The sequence below is a fragment of the Lynx rufus genome, unplaced genomic scaffold (assembly GCF_022079265.1).
Source record: "Lynx rufus isolate CCGP_SWC_20201006 ecotype Redwood Valley unplaced genomic scaffold, mLynRuf1.p SCAF_10, whole genome shotgun sequence".
NCBI classification, from domain to species: domain Eukaryota; kingdom Metazoa; phylum Chordata; class Mammalia; order Carnivora; family Felidae; genus Lynx; species Lynx rufus.
Window position 1 is genome coordinate 1046259 of NW_025814824.1, and position 27340 is coordinate 1073598.

General features: G+C 48.1%; 1 protein-coding gene across 1 annotated transcript in view; it reads left to right on the top strand.

Annotated features, from left to right (window-relative positions):
* The window catches only part of WNK2 (WNK lysine deficient protein kinase 2), a 137738-nt gene that overhangs the window by 78889 nt on the left and 31509 nt on the right, over positions 1–27340 (top strand). The window contains exons 19-24 of the mRNA XM_047100618.1: positions 18737–19503; positions 19779–19848; positions 21737–21798; positions 21888–22567; positions 24483–24694; positions 25547–25735. Coding sequence (XP_046956574.1) covers positions 18737–19503; positions 19779–19848; positions 21737–21798; positions 21888–22567; positions 24483–24694; positions 25547–25735 — 1980 coding nt within the window. The remainder of the gene's footprint in view (positions 1–18736; positions 19504–19778; positions 19849–21736; positions 21799–21887; positions 22568–24482; positions 24695–25546; positions 25736–27340) is intronic.

Sequence of the window (27340 nt, forward strand, 5' to 3'; positions counted from 1 at the left end):
CTCCATTTCTCTCCCAAGCCACGGCTCTGACTTCCTTCTTTGTGCGGTCTCCTCTCTACCTTTAGTTGTGGAGTTCGTTTGCCAGTCTTCAGACGGATTTTGGGGCTTTTTAGGATGATTTCATAACGAGTTACATTTGTGGGACGAGGTAAGCATAGGGTCCTCCTACTCTGCTGCCATCTTTGCCTGTTGAATTCTATCAAACATCTAAAGAAAAGTTGGTACCTGTCTTTCCATACTATTGCCGAAGAGGAATGAATGCATCCAAACTCATTCTGCGAGGCCAGCATCACCCTGATACCAAAGCAAAGACGCTACAAAAAAAGAAAATTACAAATCAGTATCCTTGATGGGCCCAGATGCAAAAAGCCTTAACAAAATATTAGCAAATGAAATTCAACAATACATCAAAAGAACTTTTGTCTGAGAACAAGACAAGGATGCCCACTCTCATCACTTTTATTCAACGTGGTACTGGAAGTCGTAGTCACAGCAGTTAGGCAATAAAAAGAAAGAAAAGGCACCCAAATTAAGTCAGAAAGGAAGAAGTAGAACTACCACTATGCGCAGGTGATGTGACGTCATATGTAGAAAACTATAAAGGCTCCACCGAAAAACAGTTAGAACTAATACAAGCATATCTCATTTTATCGCACTTCACAGATACCCTATTTTTTTACAGATTGAAATATCGTGGCAGTCCTGTGTCAAGGGTCTATTGTCACAGTTTTTCCAAAGGGATTTGCTCACTTTGTGTCTCTGTGTCACATTTTGGTAATTCTCAGAATCCTTCAAGCTTTTTCATTATTATTATTATATTTCAAGTGCTCCATTCTCATGATAAAACTTAAATGGATGTTTATGGATGAGCAAAGAAAGTGGTTCCTTGAGGCGGAATCTACTCCTGGTGAAAATGCTATGAAGATTGTTGAAATGACAACAAAGGATTTAGAATATTATATAAACTTAGTCAATAAAGCAGTGGCAGCATTTGAGAGGATTGACTTCAGTTCTGAAAGAAGTTCAGTGGTATCAAACAGCATTCATGCTACAGGGAGACTGATTGTAAAAGGAGGAGTCAGTGTGGCAGACTTCATTGTTGTCTCATTGGAAGAAAGTGCCACAGCCACCCCAATTTTCCACAGCCACCACCTTGATCAGGCAACAGCTATCAACATCAAGGCAAGACCAGCAGAAAGATTATTACTTGCTGTAAGCTCAGATGATAGTTAGCATTTTTGAGAGATAAAGCACTTTTTAAATGTTTATTTATTTTTGAGAGAGTGCAAGCAGCAGAGGGGCAGAGAAAGGGGGACAGAGGATCTGAGGTGGGCTCCATGCTGACAACAGAGAGCCTGACGCAGGGCTCAAATGCACGAACCATGAGATCATGACCTGCAAAGTCAGATGCTTCACCATCTGAGCCACCCATGTGTCTCAGAAATATTTCTAAGTTAAGGTGAAAAATTTGTAGTTGCATCAAAAAGAATAAAATACCTAGGAATAAATTTAACCAAGAATGGGAAAGAGCTGTACTCCGAAAACCATGATGTTGATGAAAGAAACTGACAATACAAATAAATAGAAAGATATACCTTGTTCATGGATTGGAAGAGTTAATATTGTTAAAATGTTCATATTACTACCAAAATATAGATTCATTGCAGTCCTATCAAAATATCAATAGCAGCTTTCACAGAACTGGAACAAAGAGTTGCAAGATTTGTGTGGAACCACAGAAGACTCCAAATAACCAAAGCAGTCTAGAGAAAGAAGAACAAAGCTGGAGGTATCATGCTCCCTGATTTCAGACTATATTATTAAGCTGTAGTAATCAAAACAGTGTGGTGCTGGTATGAAAACAGACACACAGATCAGTGGAGTAGAATAGAGTCCAGAAATAAACCCATGCATATGTGGTCAATTATTCTGTGACAAAAGAGGAAAGAAAATACAGTGGGGAAAAGACAGTCACTTTAATAAATGGTGTTGGGAAAATTGGACAACTCCATGCAAAAGAATTAAACTGGACCACTCTCCTAGGCAAGGGCAACAAAAACTAAACAAATGGGGTTGCACCAAACTGGGAAGAGCTTTTGTGCAGCAAAGGAAACCATCAACAAAATGAAAAGGCAACCTTTTGGGAGAAGATGGGAGAAGATATTTGTAAACCATACATTTGATAAGGGGTTAATATCTAAAATATATAAATAACTTATACAAGTTAATTAAAAAAAACCCCACAACTTGATTAAATGGGCAGAGAACTTGAACAGACATTTCTCCAAAGAAGACATACAGTTGGCCAACAGACACATGAGAGGATGCTCAACATCTCTCATCATCAGAGAAACACAAGTCAAAACCACAAGGAGACACCACCTCACACCTGTCAGAATGGCTAGAAGAAAAAAAAGACAAGAAATAACAAGTGTTGGTGGGGATGTGGAGAAAAGGGAACCCTTGTGCACTGCTGGAGGGAATAATTGGTGCAGCCACTATGGAAAACAGCATGGAGTTTCCTCAAAAAATTAGTAAATATGTCTGTTATATGACTCAGAAATTCCATTTGTGGTATTTACCTAAAGAAAATGAAAACGCTAATTTGAAGAGATACATGCACTCCTGTGGCATTATTAGCATTATGGACAATAGCCCAGATATGGAAGCAACTTAAGTGTCTATCCAAAGATGAATGGCTAAAGATGTCTCACACACACACACACACACACACACACACACACACACACACATACATATTAGCCATAAAAAAGAATAAAAGCTCATGATTTGCAACAACATAGATGGACTTGGAGGATATTACGCTAAGTGAAATGTCAGAGACAGATGCCATATTATTTCACTTACGTGTGAAATCTAAAAACAAATGAACAAAAAAGGAAAAGACAAATGAACAAAACAGAAATAGACTCATAGATACAGGAAACAGCTTTTGTTTACCAGAGAAGAGAGGGGCTAGGAGATGAGCTAAGTAGGTAAAGGAGATTAATAGGTACAGACATCAAGTTTTAAATAACTCATGGGGTTATACAGTACAGTATAGGGAATATAGTCAGTATTGTAACAATTGTATGGTGATAAATGGTAACTAGACTTACGGGGATCATTTTGTAATGTAGAAAAATATTAAATCAGTATGATGTGCACCCAAAACAAGTAGGATATTGTAAGTCAACTGTGCTTCAGTTAAAGAAAGAAAAAAAAGAAACATTACATAAAAGGGCCAGTTAATTAAGATGATTTAACAGTTCTAAATATGAATGCACCTAACAGCAAAGCTTTATTTTGAAAGGAGACGTGAGCAAATCCACAATTATAGTTGAAGACTTTAACACTCTGCTCGCAGTAATAGATAAATCTGTAAGTTGAAGAATAAGTCTCAAGGAAAATTGGAAACATTTTGAAATGAACAAGAATGAAAATTCAACATATTAAAATTTGTGGAATGCAGCTAATGCAGTACTTAGAGGGAAATTTATAGCACTACATGGTTAGATGAAAAAAGAAGTCTCAATTCAATAACCCAAGCTTTCATCTTGAATTTAAAAAACTAGGAAAAAATAAATCCAAAGCAAGCAAAATGAAGGGAATAAAGAGCAGGTATCAATGAAATTTGAAACAGAAAAACAACAGACAAAACTAATGAAACAAAAATTGGTTCTTTGAAAAAAATCACTAATTTTGATAAATCTCTGAATACCAGTATCAAGAATAAAAGAGGAGAGCTATCACTACAGTACCTGCATAAAAGAATAACAATCATGGAATCATAGTCATGGAAGACCATGAACAAACCTACACACGTGAATTTCACAACTTAGATGAAAGGGACTAATTCCACAAAGGCACAACCTGTGAAAACTCATCCAAGAGGGAATAGTTAACCTGAATGCTCCTGTACCAATTAAAAAGACTGATTTTATAGTGAAAAATCTCCCCCCCAAAAAAGAATTGTCCAGGGCTAAATGGTTTCATTGGTTATCTAGCCATTCCTTGTGCAACAGAAACCAAAGCAGATGTCTGTATGAGGATTTTCACAGATGTTTGTAACAGCTTTACTTACAATAGCCCAAACCTTGAACTAGCCCCACCTGCTGTCCATCCGATAAACATATTGTGGTTTATGTATACAACATAACACTACTCCATAATAAAAAAGGAATGAACTATTGGTACTTACAATAGCACGGATGATTTTCAAAGTAATTATTGTCTTTGTCTAAAGACTATAGCAAAGTCTAAAGACTTTGGCTAAATTAAGCCAGACAAAAGTGCATGTTATATGATCACATATAAATGGAGATTATAGGGACAGAAAGCAGATCAGTAGTTGTCTGGGAAGGAGAGTGTGGCAGGAAAGGGATGGCGGGGGTGTAGATTACACAGTTCATGAACAAACGTCTGGGAGAATGATGAGTATATTCATCATGTTGATTGTGGTGGATTTTGCTTATATGCCCCAAATAAAAAATCCCAATTGAATGGAAATTGTGAAACTGAAAGATACAGTAGTTAAAACTAAGACTCACAGGATGTTTGTACACTGCTGGAGGCAGAATTAACAAAGAACTAAAAAAATAAAAGGAGCTAAAAAATATAGAGATTTCAGTGAGATAGTCAAACATGATATAATTGGTGCCCCAGAAAGGAAAAGAATAGGACAGTATCAAGTTTGAGGAGATAATGTAGAGTTGAAAGGCATTAACCACACATTCAAGAAGGCCTCCAAACTGAGAAACAACATATTTAAACATATTGTAGTGAAAGTACAGAGGCGAACAGAAGAATTGAAAGAATGCTTAAGGAAAAAGCAGGTGCCTCTAAAGGAGCAACAGTGAGCTGGGTGGCCCCTGTCTTAGTAGAGACAGTGTTTGCCAGGAGACCACCAAATGCTACTACCCTCAAATGATAACAGAAATAAGCACCAGCTTCGAATCCCTGCTTGGTGATAGGGTTCTATGTAAGTCAAGATGAAATAAAGATCAAAATAATTGATCACATCCACATCTCCCCTAAAGAAATACTGGAGGAGATATTATTAAGCAAAAGAACCCCCAGCTATCCTGGATGGAATGTCAGAAATGCAGGAGGGAATAAAAGTAATGGCATTGTAGATACATGGGTAGATCGAAATGAACGTTGACTGTATAAAAGTGTTGTGTTTTTTGAGAGTTCACATATATTTGTTGTGTTAAAATACGTGAAAATACAGGGGTACTTATGAGGGGGAAGGAATTGTACTCACAGGGCTTCTGGGTTCTTGGATTATGTGGGAAGGGCCAACATCAAGAATGTGTACTGTTGTCTCTAGAATGCCCCTGTGAGAATTATAAGATAGTAGATTACTCACACACTCATGGTGGCGGGGTGTAGTGGGGAAGAATGCTTAAAAAACAAAAGAACAGGAAGGAGAGAAAATGTAACATTGAACAAGCAGAACACATAGAAAATCATTAGTAAGATGGTAGTTTTTACCCAAATAGGTCAGTAATTAAATAGAAATGGACTAAATGTCAAAGGTTGCCAAATATGAAAAAAGGAAACAAACGAATAACAAACTAAGACCTAAGAATACAGAAAGTTCAATGTAAACACGCGGGGAAAAAACACAGTATGCAAATACTAACCTAAACAAAGCTAGTGCAGATCTTTTTGTATCAGAAAAAAATAGGCTTTTTAAGGCAAAAACATAATGGTGAAAGATTCAGCTCTTCAAGAAGACAGAAGAATTCTATATTTGTGTGTCTTTAATAACATAGCCTCAACATACATAAAGCAAAAATTAACAGAAGTAAATGAAGAAATAGATCTACAATCATTATTGGAACCTTTAGAACAGGAAGACAAAAGTCATTAAGGATATATTGGATTTTAATAGAATTAGCAATCTTGGTCTATATGTAGATCACCCAGTGGCTCAAGAATACACATTTTTTTCCAAGTCCACATAGGGTTTTTTTTTTTTAAAGATTTAAAAAATAATTTTTTTTTTTTTTTTTTTTTTTTTTTTTTTTTGAGAGACAGAGCGTGAGCTGGGGAGAAGCAGAGGAGAGAGAAAATCCCAAGAAGTCTCTGCCCGGTCAATGCCCAGAGCCCAGCACAGGGCTCAAACCCACGAAACTGTGAGATTACGACCTGAGCTGAAATCAAGAGCCGGACGCTTAACCAACGTAGGGTATTTTTAAATTAGCCGTATGCAAGACACAAAACAAATCTCAACAGATTTCAAAGATCAAAATCATTCAATGTGTGTTCTCCAGCTATAGTTGGGTAAGCTGGAATTAAAAAATGAGATATCTAAAAAAATCTCCATATGTTTTTCAGTTAAGAAATGTATTCATAGGGGCACCTGGGTGGCTCACTCGGTTAAGTGTCTCTTGATTTTGGCTCAGGTCATGATCTCATGGTTCATGAGTTTGAGCCCCGTGTCGGGCTCTATGCTGGCAGTCTAGAGTCTATTTGGGATTCTCTCTCTCTCTCTGTCTCTCTGGCCCTCCCCAGCTTGTGTGCTCTCTCTACCTCTTACCTCTCTCTCTGTCTCTCTCTCTCTCTCTCTGTCTCTGTCTCTCTCTCTCTCTGTGTCTCAAAAATTAACTTTTTAAAAAGTATTAAAAAAAGAAATGCACTTGTAAATATTTCATGAAGCAAAGAAGGAATCATGGAAATCAAGAAAACATCCTGAATGGTAATGACATGAAAATCATGCAAATGAAAATATTACATATCCGAACTTGGGCATGCAGCTAAATCTATAATTTTGAAGAAATGCATATATTAGAAAGGAGAAAAAGCTAAAAATCAGTGATGTCCACTATAAAAAGAAAAACTCAAAGAGGAAATGCAACAGATAAGAGCATGAATTAATATAAAACAAACATACAAAAGAGTGTCAACAAAGCTTGAAGTTGGTTCTTTGAAATGTCTGGTAAAATTTGTATGCCCCTGGTGAGACTGAGCATAGAAAAGAGAAGGCACAATCAAGACCAGGAATGAAGAAGACATTGCTTCAGTCTGACTAACACTGAGAAGGAGTTAAGAGTATATTATGTGTAACTGCATGCCTATAAATTTGAAAACACGGATGATGCCCTAGAGAAATATAACTTACCAAACTTATATAAGAAGAAACGGAAAATCTGAAAAGTGCTATGAACATAGAAAAATTAAATCGGTAATTAAAAACCCTCTCACATTTGTCATTTATGGTGGCAAGATTGCCGGAGGACCTCAGTGTGTTGGTCTTCCAGGGTCAAGTGCAGGCAGAAAAGAGAATTATTTCTGTTCGGAAGGGTTCTGAAGTTCTGGGCCTGACTCGACTCTGCAGAACTAGGAATCAGACCTGCCTGTAAAGCAGTCATGTGGACCGGTGGCTGCACGCTGAGACAGTTACGTGCACATCCCTGGAATTGGAAGGAGGGACAGCTGTTCCCTGCCACACAAGGGAGGGGGTGGATGCTGCATTGTCACAGCCAACATGTGTTCATCAGAGTGAAGCAGATGGACACAGCCAGATGTTGGAAAAGAGATGACATTTGTCGAGATAAAGGGAAAGGACAAATGGAATTCACGTGAGGAGTGGAGAATTCTGCTCAGATGAAAACCACAGAGAGAGAGCGAGAGAGAGAGAGAGAAGCCATCCCCCCCACCCCAGGATGACTGGGAGGGGTCATGTCAGCAGGAGGCAGTGTAGGAGCTATAGCCTTCATGCCCCCCATGAAAACATACACCTGTCCATTAGTGGACACGGTCTTGGGAGGGCTTAAGTGTCCAGCTAAGAACCTGTGGCAACACAGTGGAGCAAAAATATAGACAACTGCAAAAAAAGGATCCCTGGGGAGATGGGATTACACGAGGCCTCAGGAAATGGCTAGGATCAAAGAAGGTGGGGCTCTGTCAGTGCCATGGCGAGTGCCATCATGGCCCCCAGTGGCATGCTCTGGGGAGGCCCTCGGAGGAACTCTGCAGCCCCTGCAGCAGCCCGGGGTCCCCACGGCTTTCGCAGCAGAAGACCCGTATGCTAGTGGGCAGACCCCAGTGGCCTGCCTCACAAAAGACGTCTTTGCCGTGGGTGTAACCCGATAGCCATTGCTGCCATAGACCCTCTGCAGAAGGAGATTCTGCTGTACCCTCTTCCCAGAAGGATCTGCTCTTGTGCCAGCCTTGGACCAGGACTGTCTGCTGCCTCCCCAACGCTGTGCAGATCCCAGACTGCTGAACCCTGGCTGCTCCGGGTGCACCTGTGCTCTAGACCTCAGCTCCATGACAACTCCACACTTACGCACCTGAGGCACTGGAGCCACTATCATTGTGGGCTGGCCAGTGCCCCGGAACCTGGGGCCATCATCCCCCTGTGGGTGCCTGCCCTCCAGACTTCTCCATATCTGTGCCATAGGCACCTGTACTTCAGACACCCGTGCTGCCACTACCCACAAGCTGGACCCTGTGCCAGGAAGAATCACCTTAGCTGTGACATCCCCATGGGAGGAAAAACATTAGGAGGTACCCAGAAGCCTTCATGACTGAAGACCCCAACAGCCCTTATAGCCACTGCTGCCACCTGTAGTTGAGGACCTCTGCCATCTTTGCTGATGCTGATGTTGGCTGATAGACCTGCGCGGAGACTCCACTACTGGGCCTGTCCTAGAACCACTACAGCCTACCCAGCTGATGTCCTGCACCCATTCACAGATGGTCTTTACCCACCAAAACCCATGTGTAAAGGCTGCAAGAGGTGACTGTTTCATCAGTGCAACGTTAGCAACACGAGGTCACAAGAAACATAAAAAAAAGCAAGCAAACATACCACCACCAAAGGAGCGCAGTAATTTTCCTGTAACTGACTCCAAAGAATTGAAGATGTGTGAATTGTCAGAGGATTCAAACTTAACCGTTTTTTTTTTTTTTTAATGTTTGTTTATTTTTGAGAGAGAGAGAGACAGAGCATGAGCGGTGGTGGGCAGAGAGAGGGAGACACGGAATCCGAAGCAGGCTCCAGGCCCTGAGCTGTCAGCACAGAGCCTGACACAGGGCTCGAACTCACGAACCGTGAGAGCATGACCTGAGCCGAAGTCAGACACTTAACCGACTGAGCCACCCAGGCACCCCTAAACTTAACCGTTTTAAGGAAGCTCAGTGAACTACAAGAGAACTGTGAAAATTAATAGAAGGAAACCTTGTCTATAATGGAGTCAGGGGGCCAGCAGAGTTGCAAACCCAGCAGGAAGAGAGGGACCTTGCAGGTGGATGCTACTTTACTACCCCAGCAAGAGGAAGGAAGGTTTCTTCCTGGCAACAGCTCAGCCAATGAGAAACCACTATACTTCCAGCTCCCAGTTTACTTCAATGCACTTTTAGTTTACATCAGCCCCTCCCTACACCCCCCTCCTCTATAAAAGAGCCTCCTTTTTGGACTTCTTCTCCAGACTTGCCTGTTTTACCATAGCTAGCTTGTCCCAGATTGAAATTCTCTGTTAAGAATAACCCCCCCCTTTTTTTTTTTTTGGCAAAATAACAGTTTTATTTTTAAGGTTAACAGAATACATGAGACAACTCAACAAAAAATAGGTGAGGAAAATGAGAAGTTCAGTAGAGAAGTAGAAATCATGAAAAGAACCAACAAATATTGGAGCTGAAGAATACAATGAATGAAGTAAAAAATGCAATAGACAGCGTGAATAGCTGACTTGATCAAACAGAGGAAAGGATTTGTTAACTTCAAGACAGGTTATTTGAAATTAACTAGTCATAGGAGAAAAAAGAAGAATGAAAAAAGCGAAGAAAGCATATGTGAATTTGGGGGCACTATCAAGCAACTACTATCTGCATTGTGGGAGTCCCAGAAGAAGAGAGAAAGAAAGGTCAGAAAGCTTATTTAAGAAATTCCCAAATCTAGTAAGAGTTATGTACATCTCGGCACATGAATCTTACAGGTCCCCAAATAGATTGAACCCAAAGAAGACCTCACCAAGACACATTCAACTATCAAAAATCAAGACAGAAATTTGAAAACAGCAAGACAGAGAAAAAAAAAATACCCACTTCATTTCAAACAGGTGAATACCCAAAAGGCTTTCAGCAGATTTCTCTGCAGAAACCTTGCAGGCCAGGAGAGAATGGAATGATGTATTTGCAGTTTTGAAAGTAAAACATACTTGACAGCCAAGAATATTGGCAAAGCTGTCCTTCAGAAATAAAGGAGAAAGCCTTTCTCAGATGAAAGCTGAGGGAGTTCAGCACCACTGGACCTGCCATACCAGAATGCTACAGAGAATTCTTCAGGCTGAAGTGAAAGGATCCTAATTAGTAACATGAAAAGACATGAAAGTGTAAAACTCACTGGTGAAAGTAAGCATATGGTCATCCAGAGTGTGATGGTTGTGTACAGATCGCTTGAGTATGAATGTTAAAAGTCAAAAGTATTCAAAATAACTATATTTACAATAATTTCTAATGGATACACAATGTAAAAAAGATGTACATTGTGTTACCAAACATGAAATATGTGTGCGGGAAGTAGAAGTGTAGAGTTTGGTATGCAGTTGAAGTTCCCAGCTCAGAATGGACTTATTTATAACTATGTTTTTAATGTAAGGCTCATATTATCACAAATAGCTTTAGTATGCAAAAGACAAAACAAAGCATACTTCTATGAAAAATCATCAAATCACAAAGGAAGATAGCATGAGAGGAAGAAAGGAATAAAGAACTACAAAGCCAGAAAACAATGAACAAGATGGCAAGAGTAAGTCCTTATCAGTAATTACTTTATATGTCAATGGATTAAGTTTTCCAATCAAAAGATGTAAACAGTATAGACTTCTGAATACCTCACTTTCAATAACGGATAGATCAGACAGAAAGTCAATAAGGAAATACTGACTGGAATGACACTGTAGTGGAACAAATGGATCTAATGGACATGCTCAGAATACCTTCTCCCCACCCGCCCCCTGAATAGTAGCAGAACACACATTCTTATCAACGTGCATGGAAGATTCTCCAGGATCATTTGGAAGATCATGAAACCAGTCTTAAATTTAAGAGGACTGAAGTCACAATGTCTTTTTTGACTACATGAAGCTATGCAGCTAGAAATCAGTAATGGGAGGGAAGCAGGAAAAGTGCAAATACATGAAAACTAAACATCTGAATAGCCAGTGGCTCAGAGAAGAAATCAAAAGGGAAATAAAAAAATACCCGAGACAAATGAAGATGGAAACATAACGCACCAAAACTTAAGGGATGCGGCAAAAGCAGTTTTAAGAGGAAAGTTTATAGCGATAAAGGTCTACATTAAGAAACAAGAAAGATCTCAAACAACCTAACTTCATACCTCCAAGAATTCGAAAAAGGAAAACAAAGCCCAGAGTTAGAAGGAAGGAAACAACAAAGATGAGAACCGAAATAAATGGGCCAGAAAAACAACAAAATATAAATGAAATGAAGAGCAAGCTTTTTTGAAAAGGTAAACTAAATGGACGTACCTTTAGCTAGACTAAGAAAAAAAGAGGACTCAAAGTCAGGATTAAAAGATGAGGCATCACAACAATTGATTCCATAGTAATACAGAAAATCATGCGAAACTACCATGAACAATTACATGCTGACCTATTGGACAGCCTAGAAAAAATAAAGATAAATTCCTAGACTCACACAACCTACAAAGATTGAATCATGGAACTAGAAAACCTGAATGGATCTGTAACTGTAAGGAGATTAAGTAAGTAATCAAGTCTCCCAACAAAAGTCCAGACCACTGGTGAAGTCTACCAAACATTTAAAGACGAATTAACACTAATCCTTTTCAAACTCCTCCAAAAGTAATGAAGAGGAACATTTCCAAACTCATTTTATCAAGTCACCATTACCCTGATACCAAAGCCACACAAGGACACCACAAGAAAATTATAGGCCAGTATTCTTGATGAATATACATGCAAAAATTCTCAGCAAAATAATAGCAAACTGAATTCAATAGCACATTAAAAGAATGATAACTGTTATGTGGGACTTATTCCTGAGATGCAAGGATGGTTCAGCATAAGCAAATCATAAATGCAATACGCCACATCAGCAGGATGAAGGGTAAAATCATAGGCTCATCTCAGGTGCAGAAAAAAGCTTTTAAGAAAATTCAACATCCTTTCATGATAAAAATCACAACAAATGAGATATTAAAAGAATGTATTTTAACATAGTAAAGGTCATATAGGACAAGCCAACAGCTAACATACTCTGTGGTGAAAAGCTGAAGCCTTTCCTCTTAGATTAGGAACAAGAGAAGGATGCCCACTCACCACTTCTATTTAACGTTGTCCTGGAAGTTCTAACCAGAGCAATTAGGCAAGAAAAAGAAACAAATGGCATCTAAATCAGAAAGGAAGAAGTAAAATTGTCTCTGCAGATGACATAATCTTATATATAGAAACCCTTAAAGATTCCATCAAAAACCCCACAGAGGGGTGCTTGGGTGGCTCAGTCGGTTTGGGCATCCGACTTCGGCACAGGTCATGATCTCACAGCTCGTGGGTTCGAGCCCTGCATCAGGCTCTGTGCTGACAGCTTGGGGCCTGGAGCCTGCTTCGGATTCTGTGTCTCCCTCTATCTGCTCCTCCCCCGCACACACTCACACTCTGTCTCTCGCTCGCTCTCTCAAAAATAAAGCTTAAAAAAAATTTAACACCCTGTTAGAATATTAATTCAGTAAAGTTGCAGGATACAAAATCAACATGCAAAATCCAGTTGCATTTCTATGTACTAACAACAAGCTACCTGAAAGATAAATTAAGGAAGCAATTTTGGGCACCTGGGTGGCTCAGTCGTTTAAGTGTCTGACTCTTGGTTTCGGCTCAGGTCATGCTATCACGGTTTGTGAGTTCAAGCCCCAAATTGGGCTCTGTGCTGACAGTGCAGAGCTTTCTTGGGCTTCTCTCTCTTCCTTTCTCTCTGCCCCTCCCCTGCTCACACACACTCTCTCAGAATAAACTTAAAAAAAAAAAAAGAAAGCGATTCCATTTACAGTAACATCGAAAACAATAGCATATCTAGGAATATGTTTCACCAGGGAGAGGAAGGAACTATATACACTGAAAACTATGAGACACTGAAATAAATGGAAAGGCATCCCATGTTCTTGGATTGGAAGGATTGATATTACTAAATATCCATACTATGCAAAGCCATCTATAAATTCAGCCCAATCCCTGTCGAAATTCCAATGGCATTTTCATAGAAATAGGATAAACAGTCCTAAAATTTAAATGGAGTAACGAGACCCCAAGGAGCCAAAGCAGTCTCGAGATGAGGAACCTGGAGGCATCTCATTCCCTAGTTTTAAACTGTATCATAGAACCTTAGTAATCAAAATAGTCGGGTACTGACATAAAAACAGACGCAGGCTAATGTAACAGTCATTAGTCACAGGTGATCACCTAATCTGTGACAAAGGTGCCAAGTACACACAATGGGGAAGGGATGGTCTCTTCAGTAAGTGATTCTGGAAAACTGGATATGCACATGTAGAAGAATGAAATTGGACCTTCATCTCATACCACTTACAGAAATCAACTCAAAATGGACTAAAGACTTCTCAGACATGATACCATAAAACTCCTAGAAGAAAACAGGAAAAAAGCTCCTTGACATTGGATGTGACACTAAAAAGACAAGCAGCAAAAGCAAAATCATAAGTGGGATTACATCAAACTAAGAAGCTTTTGCACAGCAAAAGGATCAAAATGAGAAGGCATCCTACAGAATGAGAGGCAATATTTGCAAATCATATATCTGATAAGGGGCTAATAGCTAAAATACGTAAGTAACTCACACAGCTCGATAGCAAAAACAAAAGACCCCTAAAATAATCCAATTAAAAATGGCAGGGGCACCTGGATGGCTCAGTCGGTTAAGCCTTCAACTCTTTGTTTTGGCTCAGATCATAATCTTACGGTTTGTGAGTTCGGACCCTGCACTGGGCTCTGTGCTAACAGTACAGAGCCTTCTTGAGATTCTCTCTCTGCCTCTTCCCCATTCACTCTGTCTTTCAAAAATAAATAAACTTTAAAAAAAATTTTTTTTTAATGGGCAGAGAGGGCGCCTGAGTGGTTTCATCAGTTAAACTTTTGACTTTGGCTCTGGTCGTGATCTCACAGCTCATGAATTCGAGCCCCACATCAGGTTCTCTGCTGTCAGTGCAGAGCCTGCTTCAAACTTCTCTCTCTCTGTCTTTCTCTCTCTCCCTCTCCCTCTCTGCCCCTTCCTGACATGCCCACACACTCTCTCTCCTCTCTCTCAAAAATAAACATTTAAAAATAAAAATGGGCAAAGAATCTGAATAGATGTTATTTCCAAGGAAATCCTACAAATCGCCAGCAGATATGTGAAAAGGTGCTCAGCATTGCTAATCATCTGGGAAATGCACATCAAAACCACAATGAGATCTCATTTCATACCTTTCAGAATGGCTTTTTTCAAAAAGACCATAGATAACACATGTTGGTAAGGACGTGGGGAGAAGGGAACCCTGTACACTGTTAGTGGGAATACAAACTGGTTAAGCCATTATAGAAAATTGTATGGAGGTTACTAAAAATTTTTAAAATAGAACTCCCATATGATCTCACAGTCCCACTTTTGGGTATAGATCTGAAGAAATCCCTATCTTGAAAAGATAGCAGTACGCCCATGTTCGTTGCAACATTATTCACAGTAGCCAAGATGGAAATAAGCTAAGCATTGACAGTTGAATGAATAAAGAAAATGTAAATATATACAATGGAATACTATTCACCCATAAAACCAAGGAAATCCTGCCATTTGTGACAACATGAACGAACGTGGAGAACATCATGCTAAGTGAAATAAGCCAGAGGGCTAAAGACAAATACTGTATGATGTCTGGGGGGGAAAATTCATACAACCAGAGAGTGGAATGGTGGCTGACAGAGGCACAGATTAAAGGAGAAGCATGTGATCATCTCAATAGACGGAAAAAAGCATTTCATGAGATTCAAAGCCTGTTAATGACTTTAATAAAAAGAGAAGTATAAAGATGAATTAGTTTAATTTGATGAAGAATGTTTAAAAACAACAGCAACTATTTCTCTAAAATAAGTTTTTAATGTTTATTTTTTGAGAGAGAGAGAGAGAGAGAGAGAGAGTGAACAGGGGAGGAGCAGAGAGAGAGGGAGATGGAATCAGAAGCAGGTTCCAGGCTCTAAGCTGTCAGCACAGAGCCCGATGTGGGGTCTGAACTCACAAACTGTGAGATCATGACCTGAGCTGAAGTCAGATCCGACTGAGCTACCCAGGTGCCCCAACAGCAAGTATTTCTTTTTTATTTTATTTTTGAGAGATGGAGACAGAGCACGAGTGGGGGAGGGGCAGAGAGAGAGGGAGACACAGAATCTGAAGCAGGCTCCAGCCTCTGAGCTGTCAGCACAGAGCCCGATACAAGGCTTGAACTCACAAACCGTGAGATCATGACCTGAGCCGAAATCGGACACTTAACCGATGGAGCCACCCAGGCGCCCCTCGAATGCTTTCTTTTTGAGATAGAAAACAATCAGATACCAATTATCACCATTTATTTTCATCTCATACTGGAGGTCTTGGTGCAGTGTGGGGTATGATGTCAGGAAGGAAGAGGAGGAGAGAGGCAGGGAGCAAGGGTGAGGAAGAGGAGAAAGGGGAAAAAATAATAGAAAAGCAGCAGGACTGAAGAAGTCTGCTTCTTGTAGTGAAATCTGAATTTCTGCAGAGGGGACCCAGTGTTACCTTTTGCTCCTCCAGGTAATTCCAGTCTGCAGCTAAGTTTAAGAGCCGGTTCCCTTTTTTTTGTAAATATTTATGGAGGTTATGGTAATGGTATAATAGCTTTATTTTTCATTTGAAAAAAAATGTCATTAATCTCAAAACAAGGTTTTCCAAAGTAAATTTTGGCTTGGTACCAACTTAAGGTAGGCTTCATTCTATTTTCAATTCCAATAGTAATCACTCTTCAAGTAGAATTAAATACATAATGAATGCCATGTAATAGATGCCCAGAGCTGAGTGATTATTCTGATTTTTCAATGTAATTATAAATTGGTGTTCCATAAGTGGTGATGTTTCTTTTAACATTACTTTTTGTTAAGCATTTGGACAGAACAAGATAACAACCTTTTATTAAGAAGCCCTTGTTATAAAATTACTGTTTTGGGTCAGATTATAATTCTTTCCAAGGAATATGTTTGTAAAACTTTTCCCACTCTGAGGTGGAAATTATCATGTGGGGTTTTTTTTTTTTTTTTGCAGTAATTATTTCATTTTTACCTCTGACTAATGGCACTTAATTATTATTTTAAAAAGCTATAAGGATTTGAAAGGAAGAAATAAACTATCATTATTTGTTGACAAAGTGCCTATATACATGGAAATTAAAATTTAGGAAAATGTTAAAATTAATACGTGAATTTAGGTGAGGTAACTAGATGCAACAGTTTTTCTATACCAGCAATAGTTAGTAAACAGAAATTTATTACATTTCCATTTGTAGTAACATAATAATAGCAAACATGAAGTAGAAATGATTCTGACAAAATAAGTCCTTTATACCCCCCCAGACCTTTAATAAAATGCTGAGAGAAACTTAAGAAATGAATCAAAAGATATATACCATGTTCATGGATTAGAAGATTCAATATTGTAAACACATTACTTTTCCCCAAATGGATTCACAGATTCATTGTGGTCTCAGTTAAAATTCTGACTTTTAATGGGCACTGACAAGTTGATTGTATGGTATTTGTGGGAATGCAAAAGCCAGGAAAAACCAAGATACCCTCTAGAGGAAGGAAACTGTTCTGTTGAGTACTGGGACTAATTATGTAAACCCACAACTATAGAAACACTGTGGTACTGGAACAGGGGTAGACATTGAACAAGGGAGTAGAAGCACCCAGAGGTACGCCCACATCTTGATTGACAAGAATGGTCTGACTGCTAAGTGGTGATGATAGGATTGTTTTTAAAACAAAAAGGGAGTGGTGCCTGGATGGCTTAAGCGTCCAACTCTTTTTTATTTTTTATTTATTTTTATTTATTTGAAACAGAGCCGTGAGTAGGGGGAGAGAGAGAGAGAGGGAGGGAGGGAGAGTGAGAATCCCAAGCAGCCTCTTCTGCTAGCGTGAGCCTGATGCGGGGCACAAACTCACAAACCATGAGATCATGACCTGAGATGAAACCAAGAGTAGGTCTTAACTGACTGAGCCACCTAGGCGCCCAAGCATCCAACGCTTGATTTCATTTCAGGTCTTGATCTCAGAATTGTGAGTTCAAGCCTCATGTTGGACTAGCAATGGGCACGAAGCCTACTTAAAAACAAACACAGAGTGTCTGGGAGGCTCAGTCAGTGAGGCATCTGACTCCTGATTTCAGCTCTGGTCATAATATCGCAGTTGGTGAGATCGAGCCCCGTTGTCAGGTTCTGCGCTGGCAACACAGAGTCTGCTTGGGACTCTCTCCCCCCTTTGTCCTCTCCCCAGCTCACACACTCACTCTCTCAACAAACAAAACCACTTTAGGTCCTGTTACAGTTCCCAGGATGACTTGGGAGTGTGGGAGCACGGAGGCTGCTCTGGGAGGGGAACTGGCACAGGTGTGTAGGGAAGCCGGTTCGCGGCTCCTGAAGGCTGAGGCCCCTGTGACCCGGCAGCGCCGTCTGGGGTGCAGGCCCAGCAGATGTGCGCTGGCGTGTTCGCGCTCGCGTGCTAGTGCATAGCAGCACACAATGGCACAGGAGTCACAGGGGAGTTGGGGAGTGAAACTATGCAGACGCGCATCGTGGGCGCATCTCCCAGATAAAATGGCGAGAGAAGCCAGACAGGAAAGAGTAAACAGGAGTCTGCTGATAGAATCGTCAAAGTTAGAACTAAGCTGTGGTGTTCAGAGCACGTGTTCGTGTGGCAGTGCCGTGAAGAAACCAGACGTGGACGTTTGTCACCGGCTGGGGGGGGGGGGGGCAGTGTGAGTCTGGGGGTGTGGGATCCCGGCGCTCCCCCTACCCCCTTGTATTTTTGTAAGCTTTTCATTTTAGTTTGATGCAATTTCAAGTAAAGAAGAGTAGCCTCAAAGGAGAAGTCAGTTGGGGAAACGGGACAGGCTCCGTTCGCTGCATATTCCCAGGCTCGGGAGCGCACAGAAGCTCTGGGAGTTCCTGGGCGGGAGCCGGGGTCCCTTGCTTGGTTCCTCCCTCCCGTCAGCTCCTCCCTGAGGACCCCTTTCCAGAGGACGCTGGTGTTGGTGTCGCGTGCTTCTGACCTTATCGGGGTCTGTTCACGGGAGGTTCGTGTTCCCTCTGAGGCAGCGAGCGTGTGGGGCTCGCGTAGGCCCTGTGCTTTTATCAGCTCATCTTACGAGTGTGTGGACTGGCTGGCGGGAAGGATACCGGAGGCGTGTTTTCGTGCCACACCCCCAGCAGGTGGGGGCAGGTTGCGCCCGAGGGCTGAGTGCTCCTGAACAACCAGAGGGAAGGGGTGGGGGGTGGCAGGGGGGCATTGCTGGTGTGGGGGCCTGAGGGGAGAAGCCTGGCCGCTGCAAGGCGCGTCAGGCACACTGGAGAAGAGAAGACCAGCGTGTGGGGTCTGCGGGTCATAGAAGGCATCTTTCTGGCTGGGGAAGTGCCAGGTGAACAACGCCAGAGTAGGCTGGTACAGAGGCATTTTCCTGTTTCTTCTAGACACAGCGCCCTGTAAAGACCAGCTGTCCTTAAAGGAAAAATCCGGCTTCCCAGCCAGTCCACAGCATCTGAGCCAAACAGGCCCCAGGGACACCCCTGGCGGTGCACCGGCCCCTTTGCTGCCATCCTCCCCTCCTGTGACTGCTCTGCCCCAGGATGCGGCCACGCCAGCCGCCAGCCCCAAGCCAGAGCCCGCAGTGGGGACTGCTGTGCAGGCAGGGGGCCCAGGGACCTCTCAGGGGATGGCCAGTGAGCGTGAGACCCCCCAGCCACTGGCAGAGACGCAAGACGCCCAGCTTTCTGCACAACCCCCGGGTGCAGGTGGGGGGCCTTGTGCCCCACCTCTGGAGGCCCCCCGCTACCCCTCGGGTTTGGGAGGGCCCACCTCAGCCAGGGAGGCCGTGGCCCAGGGTGAGCCCTTGCAGGCTCCGGCCCCTGCACCCAGCGCCCCCGGTGGGACCCCTCAGCCCACCCTGGGTCAGCCCCTACCCCCGTTGCCCCCTGCAGTAGGGGCCATCAGCCTGGCCACTCCCCAGCTCCCCAGCCCCCCACTGGGGCCCACTGGGGCCCCCCAGCCACCCTCGGCCTTGGAGTCCGATGGGGAGGGGCCTCCCCCCAGGGTGGGCTTTGTGGACAGCACCATCAAGAGCCTAGATGAGAAGCTTCGGACTCTGCTCTACCAGGAGCACGCGCCCACCTCCTCAGCCTCTGCCGGGACCCCCGTGGAGGCGGGGGACCGAGACTGGACCCTGGAGCCCCAGCCCGTGGTGAGTTCCGGCCCTACTAGGGTGGCGAGCGCCCCAGGCACGCAGACCTGCCTCAGTCGGCTGTGGCCACCCCACACTCAGGCCCACCCCCGTGTTTTACAAAAAGCGGCTCATCTGGGGACTTGGGGAGTGTGTGTGCGAGGTCGGGACCTGGTCTGGACGGCCCCGGTCAGGGTGGCCTGGGGAGGAGCCCAGCCTTCATACAGAGGGGATCCGCAGGTCTCTGCACGCATCACCAGGGGAGACTTAACGGCTCTCTCCGTTTCCTCCACCAGCCGGGAAAGTCAGAAACAGCCCCTGGGCTGGGGGCTGCACTGGAGCAGGCTGGGTCCTCGCCATTGACAGGTAATGAGCCCCAGGTCACCTGCCAGACCCCCAGTGCTTTCCAGGTGCATCCCGCGTCTCTACACTTCATCCCTATAGCATTTTGGGTGGGACTCGGGCATAGTGGGAGCCCGTCGTGATGCGTTAGTTAAAGCCCACTGTGTTCTAACAGAGCACATGCTCAGGCCCCGGGGTGAGAAAGGCCTTTGTAGAAACAGCCGGGCTGGGTGTCAGGTGGTGATCAGGGACTGCCCGGCTGCCCGGTGCTCTCCATGCGCTCTGGCAGGCGTCCCTGAGCCCCGTGTTCTTTAGAAGGTTACGAGATGCGGGAGCTTGTTTGGGTAGAGTGCAGGGCTGGGGCTGAGAGTTTCCAGCTGTCCGTGGAAGCTGCCGGCCTGGGGCCGGCAAGTTGCTGCTGTGGAACTTCCTCTGAGGCTCCTGGGTGCTGCGGGTCTCTGTGGGAGCTCTTGCGGTGGTTCTCATTTCATTACCCGAACACCTGTGTGTCAACCCAAGGGGGTGGGTCTGGCCTTCCGAGGTGGGGTTTCTTCTTGGCCTGGGATTCCTCGGGAGATCAGCAAGATAAAGGTCCAGCTGACCTCGTGACAGGACCCTGGGTCTGTGTCAGCGGCAGGTGAGGCCCCAGTTGGCAGAGCGAGGGGAGTGGCCTCCTGGGCCTCTGGATACTGCATTCATAGGTGTCACACTGTCGAGGGATGGGGACAGCCGGCACAGGAGTCAGAAGCCCCAGCACGTGTTTACCTGCGAACCGGAGGTTCAAGCAGGAATGCTCCGGGGGAGAAAGTGAGACGCTGTCCCTGAGCACCTGCTCCCTCTTCTGACCTCTGTGCATGAGAAATGTACCATGGGTCCCTTCTGTGGCATCAGGGACTTCAAATGCTGTAGCCACTCCCAAGCCCACTCCTCCCAGAGTGCAGAGCTTGTCGGGGAGCCGTAGGGAGACATGGTCAGCATTTCGGTGGTCAGAGCTGTCTGGAAACAGGGAGTGTAGGGTGAACCCCTGTGCCTGGAGGTGTGCAAAGGGAGGGCAGATCCCCCACTGCAGGGATGTGATGGGGGGGCATCAGGCACTGCCTGTAGGTTGGGGGTGTGTGACAGTTGGGTCTGGGTCTCCCTGGGAATCTGTGCAGCAGCAGCCCCCCCAACCTTGCCAGAGGCTCTCACCCCTGCGGCAGGCACGTCAGTCTGGCTGTGGGCTGGCACAGCCCCTGCCTGCCTGCGGCGTGCTTTTGCCACGTGCGGGCCCAGCTTGGGCGAGTCTCCCACACGTCAGCTCCTCCCGCTCCACCACTCGGTGGTCCTGGGAAGGGGGGTCAGAAGTACCACCCTGCATCCATGCTCTGTAGACGGGGAAGCTGGGATAGCTTCAGATGACGTGGGCCTGCCCTAGACGCTGAGCCATAGAGTTAAGAACTGGCCCTGTTGATGCAGGACCTCGTGAGGCCCTTGTATCGTCGGATTTGATGGGGAGTCCTTCAGGTGTATAAAGATGACAGGTGAGATGGTAGTGACATCAGGTGTGCAGAGATGACCCGTGACACAGATTGGCACTGTCAGGTGTTAGAAGTGACAGGTGGCACCGGTGATGGCCATCAGGTGTGCAGAGGGTGGGGCAGTGCCCCAGGTTCTGGAGCAGGTGCCTCCAGGGACCTGAGAGGTGTCAGGCTGGACCCTCCTCCCTTCCCCGAGTCATTGGGTGTCTCCTAACAAGAAATGGGGTCAGGGCCTCCTGGAGTGTTTATAGTTTTCCTAGCTGCTGAGCACAGGCGGTACATCCCCCTGCCCTGGGTGGGGGGCTTCCCTTCCACTGATCCAGTTCAGCTGGAGGGCACCTGCTCCTGCCCTTGCCCTCCGCACCGACCCAGTAACGACTCTGACGTTCCTACAGCAGAATCATCTTTGAGCCAAGTGACAACCTCAGGTCTGCCCCCGGCGCCAGGTGCCCCCCAGGTAAGGAGTGTTCTCCCAGGCGGCTGGCTGGTGGGGTTTCCTCTCTGCTGCTGTGTGGTGGAAACTTCTCCTTTCCGCTCCTTGTCCAGGATGCCCCTGCTTCTGCCTTCCCTGCACTCCTGGAGCCCGCAGACCAGAGCAGTGGGGTCCCGGGGGAAACTTCAGCCAGGCCCACACCGGGGATGCAGACGGAGGACAGCCGGGCCAGCCACCTGCAGACGCAGGGCACTCTGGCCGCAGGGTCCCCACAGAAGCATCCAGGGCAGCAGGACGGCAGCTCACCAGCCAAAACTGTGGGCCGGTTCTCGGTGGTCAGCACGCAGGACGAGTGGACCCTGGGCTCCCCCCACAGCCTGCGGTACTCGGCGCCGCCGGACGTGTACCTGGAGGAGGCCCCCCACAGCCCCGACATGAAGCTGGCCGTGCGGAGGGCGCAGACAGCCTCCTCCATCGAGGTCGGCGTGGGCGAGCCGGTGTCCAGCGACTCCGGGGACGAGGGTCCGCGCAGGCGGCCCCCTGTGCAGAAGCACGCCTCCCTACCCAGCAGCAGTGGCGTGGCCAGCGACTTCGTGAAGAAGGCCACCGCCTTCCTGCACAGGTCCCCACGGGCTGGCTCCCCGGGCCCGGAGACGCCCGGCAGGGTGGGCGTGAAGGTGCCCACCATCAGTGTGACCTCCTTCCACTCCCAGTCGTCCTACATCAGCAGCGACAACGACTCGGAGATCGAGGACGCCGATATCAGGAAGGAGCTGCAGAGTCTGCGGGAGAAGTAGGTCCTGAGAAGTGGCTTCCGGGGGGGGGGGGGGGGGGCGGGGAGCGGTGCTGCCTGTGCTGCGGACCCTGGTCTCCTGCGGTAGCTCTCACTGGGCTCACTGTCTCCCCCAGCGAGTGTGACTTGCTCCACTTTTTGGGGACACTGCGCAGAAGTGGCAGATACTGGAGAGAAGCCTCACAGGCTTCTGCCGTCCCATAATTCCTTCTGCTGGGTTGTGCAAGCCCTGGGGGGAGAGAGCAACACAATACCTCAGCATGCCTGCCAAGACCCCGCCCCACTCTCCTCCCACCTGCGTCGGCCCCACCCCACCCCCAACCTGCCAAGACCCCGCCCCACTCTCCTCCCACCTGCGGCCCCACCCCACCCCCAACCTGCCGAGGCCCCGCCCCACTGTCCTCCCACCTGCCTCGGCCCCACCCCCCCCAACCTGCTGAGGCCCTGCTTTACTCTCCTCCCATCTGCGCCCCCGCCTTGCCTCACCCTCCCCCACTTGCCCCAACCACTGAGTTGGGCCCAGCCATAGGAGACCTGTCGACAGCCGAGTGCTGGCACTCAGCAGCCACTAGATTCGGAGGCACGCAGGGAGGTGCCTGATCCAGTGACAGTGTGTCCTTGTGGGGCGTGTGGGGGGTCTCCTCTGTACACTCTCACTTGGGGGTGGTCGCCCTGGGAGCCTGCAGGCCGCAGGAGTAAGGGGAACCAAGAGGCAGCCGCCCTCTCTGGGGTGGGGGGAGCTGTGTAGGGGTGGGGAAAAGGAGGGCGCGGGCCTGGGGTGGGGGTGGGGTGAATTGCAGAGGTTCCTCCAAGAGAGGAATTTGGGTAGTCTGAGGACGGGAAATGAGGGCTAACGAGTCTAGGCTCTTGCCTGGGAAGGGGCCCTGGGCTTTGAGGCACCTGCTGCAGGCCCTAGGGCAGGATCCTCAGATTGGGGGTCTCCCTAGGTCCTCCTGAGGCATCCCCCTGCCCCTCAACAGTGTCACCTCAAAATATCACCCCTTCAGAAGCTAACTTGATGCAACAGCACTTTGCTGGCTAGGGCCGTCTTTCTGAGGTCTGGCAGGCATTGAAGATAGTGAAATCAGAACTTGCTTCCCGTTGTCCAACCATGCAGCAGAAGATGGGTCAGGGCTGTGGCTGAGGGGCTGGGCCCCTGGCCTGGGCAGCCACGCCCATCGTACATCTGAGGGGCTGGCATCAGGCCCAGAGGGGCTGGCATCAGGCCCAGATGGCATGCAGGCGGGTGAGCGGGCAGGTGAGCAGTGGCTGGCGGCTGGGCCAGCGGGTCCCCAAGGGAGGGTCCTTCTCTGGCTTGTTCGAGAAACTTCCCTTGCCCACAGCTAGTAATTGCACCTGTGTCTTCATGGCAGCCTCACACCCGTGTGGCCAGGGGGTGGTGGTGTCTGTGCTGGGAGTCCCCACCCTTGCTCACGTGGGCATGCTCTCATCTGTGACACCTCTCCTGCGGTTTCCCCACTCAGAGGAGGTGCCATCTATTTGCTGGAAGGGCTGAGGCAGCCTCTCAGTTCCGAATGCCGATCGTTTGCTCTTCCTTTGGGCTTAGATGTCGGGTTTATACTGCGAGCGTCAATGTGTGGGGTTGTTCGTGTCCCGCTCCCCAGCCACTCAAAGTGGCAGCGTCACGAGTCTAGACACCTGAACCCTCGAATCCCCTCGGGCTCTTCCTCCTGCCTCTTGGTGGTGTTGGGGTGTTCATGCAGGAGACCCCCGGTGGGGCCCACTTGGTCCTGACGGAGACCCAAAGTCTTCAGTGCCCCTGTTTCCTCGACGTGGTCCATCTGTCCTCGAGCCCCACTGCTCACACCCTTGCCATGCCCTGAGGGCTCTCCTGGATGGGCCTATGTGCCGGAACCGAGCAGGGTGCCCACCCGCCCTCCCTCCCCTCCCGCAGGCACCTGAAGGAGATCTCGGAGCTGCAGAGCCAGCAGAAGCAGGAGATCGAGGCCCTGTACCGCCGCCTGGGCAAGCCGCTGCCCCCCAACCTGGGCCTCTTCCACACGGCCCCTCCCGCCGGCCGCAGGAGGAAGAGCAGGAGCAAGCTGAAGGCAGGGAAGCTGCTCAACCCGCTGGTGCAGCAGCTCAAGGTCGTGGCCTCCAGCACAGGTCTGTGCCCTCCCGGCTCCGGCAGGCTGGGGCCGGGACCCGAGCGGGGCAGGCGGGAGGCAGGCGCCCGCACCCAGAAGAGCACTTCTTCGACCTCCTCTCACTGGAGCGGGAAGCCTTTGTAGGTGTGAAGGGCCGGGGTGTCGCCGGGCCCACCGTGAGTGCGCAGGCCTGCTCTGGGGCCGTCAGCCGCCTGGGGACTCGTGTACGAGGCAGGAGGCGGTTCAGGGTCTCTCCCCCTCAGCCCACCTCCCTGCAGGGTGCCACCTGGCTCGGGGTGTTTCCTCTGGCCATTTCTCAGGCACCGGTCACCTGCTGAAAGTGAGGGTGGAGCAGCTGCCCTTTGGTGGGGGGGGGGGGGGATGGGGAGGACACCCGGGCACCGAGGGTGCGCTGGAAACCCAGTGAGTTGGGATCCCCGGTGTGTGCCAGGTGGGAAGCCAGCCGAGAGCGGAGTGTGAGCCCACCCTCCCGGTGTCGCGGATAACCCACGGGGTGCGTGTCCGTGAACTGCAGGAAGAGTTACACAAATTATACGGATTCCAGGATGATTCCTAAAGCCAGGTGGAAACTAGTCAGAGTGAGCAGGTCGTACAGGCCTCTTGGGCCCTGGTGTGCCTCTCCCGATGTGCCGTGGTCCTTGCACGGCGCGGGCGACTGGTGGAGGCCGTGGTCATTTTCTCTGATCTTCCTGACGCCCGCGCTCCGGTGACCGGGCCACGTGCCCAGTGCCTGCAGGGACTCCACTTCCCCAAGGTCACCCAGCAACGAGCAGGGAGGACAGATGCACCCCGCGCTGGCCGGTCTGACCCGCAGCGCCTCACTGTGCCTGTCACCCCTTATTCCCCCCAGGTCACTTGTCAGACTGCAGCAGAGCCCCTCCTGCTAAGGACCCTGCCCAAGCCGGGGCAGGGCCCGAAGCAGCTTCAGACCCGTGTGGGAAGGCAGTTCAGACCCAGCAGCCTTGCTCGGTGCGGGCCTCCCTGTCTGCAGACATCTGCTCCGGCTTAGCCACTGACGGAGGCGGAGCGCATGGCTCAGGTGATTCCCAGCTTGCCCGTCTCTGAGCATGCGCTAGCTGCGTAGGGCCCCTGTGGTGTCAGAGGGGCACGAGCGGCGGCAAGGGCCGCCCACAGCCTCTCGAGGCTAAAAGCCAGTAGAGGTAGCCTTTGAGGAGAGACAGTGGGTAGCCCACCCATCATCGAGTCTCGCTGTGTAAGGCTCAGAGGGAGGCGTGCTCTGCTAGAGCCGGCCCGGGGAAGGCGCCAGGACCCCCTGGTCACGTGCGGGGTGCGTGCTCTGCGCCGGTTCCCGGGCCCCCGCCTGCCCTGCCCCGCCCCGCTGCCCACGCCACACGGGTCCTTCCGTCAGGAGGGACGGCTGGGGGGATGAGGGCACGGCCCCTCGAGCTGGGAGTCCGCCTTGAGGAGGAAATGCTCGTCACCTCGGCCGTGGGCGCAGTAGCCGCGTGAGGAGGGGCTCCGTCCCCGCCACCTCTGTCCAGAGAAGTCGCAGTGACCGCTGCTGGCGCCCGCCCCCGCCCGCCCGCCCCGCACGCTCTCCCAGGGTCCGCTCCTCTTGTGCTCCGGCGGTGCCTCCTTTCCGTCACGTGGTCGGCGGCTGTGGTCCTCCGGGCTGGGCTAGGTGGAGCTGCGGATGCTAAGTGACGAGGCTGATGTGGCTGGTGGTGTGTAGCAGGAAGCCCAGAGACTGTACTTGATGCCTGTCTCTCTGTTTTCTTCCCTCTATATCCATTTGCAGGCTGGACGGTTTACCACCCAACGTCTGAGAGACTGACCTATAAGTCTAGTAGCAAACCTCGCGCTCGATTCCTCAGTGGACCCGTGTCTGTGTCCATCTGTCTGTATTCGTTCTTTGTATTTTATCACCTCCTGGCCCTTGGTTTCTCCCCGCCCCTCCCTGTCTTCATTGCCTTCCATACATTCTGTAGGCTGCCTCCCCCTCCCCACTGAAGTCACCTACTTAATATCAAACACAGACCCCTGCCCGCACCCACCCTCTCGGCCCCAGAAAGCGCCAGTGCATGCCCTCGGCTCGTGGCCGGCACTAAAAGCACGTGCGGCGGCTTGCCCACTCCTGGCCTCGGGCACCTGGCCCCCCAGACCCCCAAAGCGCTCTGCGTTTTTCTCCTCACTCGTTTGTTTAACTTATTTTTTATGTTGGACGTAGTTTTATTTCTGTTGCGATTGTGGTGCACACATACGTCCGCTGTCCCCAGTTCCAGTGACAACAAAAAGACAACCCCGGCCTTCTCTAGACGCATGGTGTGTTTCACACGTGTCTGGATTCTGAAGACATGCATGTAGTGAGCGGAGACAGTTCTAGAAGGTCACTGGAGGGTGTAACTTTTGTGCGAGGGCCACAACACAGCACTGGTTGCTGTTGCCCCACCCCCACGCCCTGCATGTGCAAAGGCTGAGAGAAAGGTGCTCCAGCTAGGTCGGCCCACCCCTCCCTCCACTCCGGTCACCTTGGGAACCCATCGGCGTCCCCAGAAAGCCCCAGCCTTCGCTGTGGCTGTCTCTCTGGCCTGGCCCCTCCTGGTCTCTAGCTGGAGCACTTTACTTGGTGTGCCCTCTCCTCCCACAGCCCTCAGACACGAAGTCAGCTCCCCAGCTCCCCAGG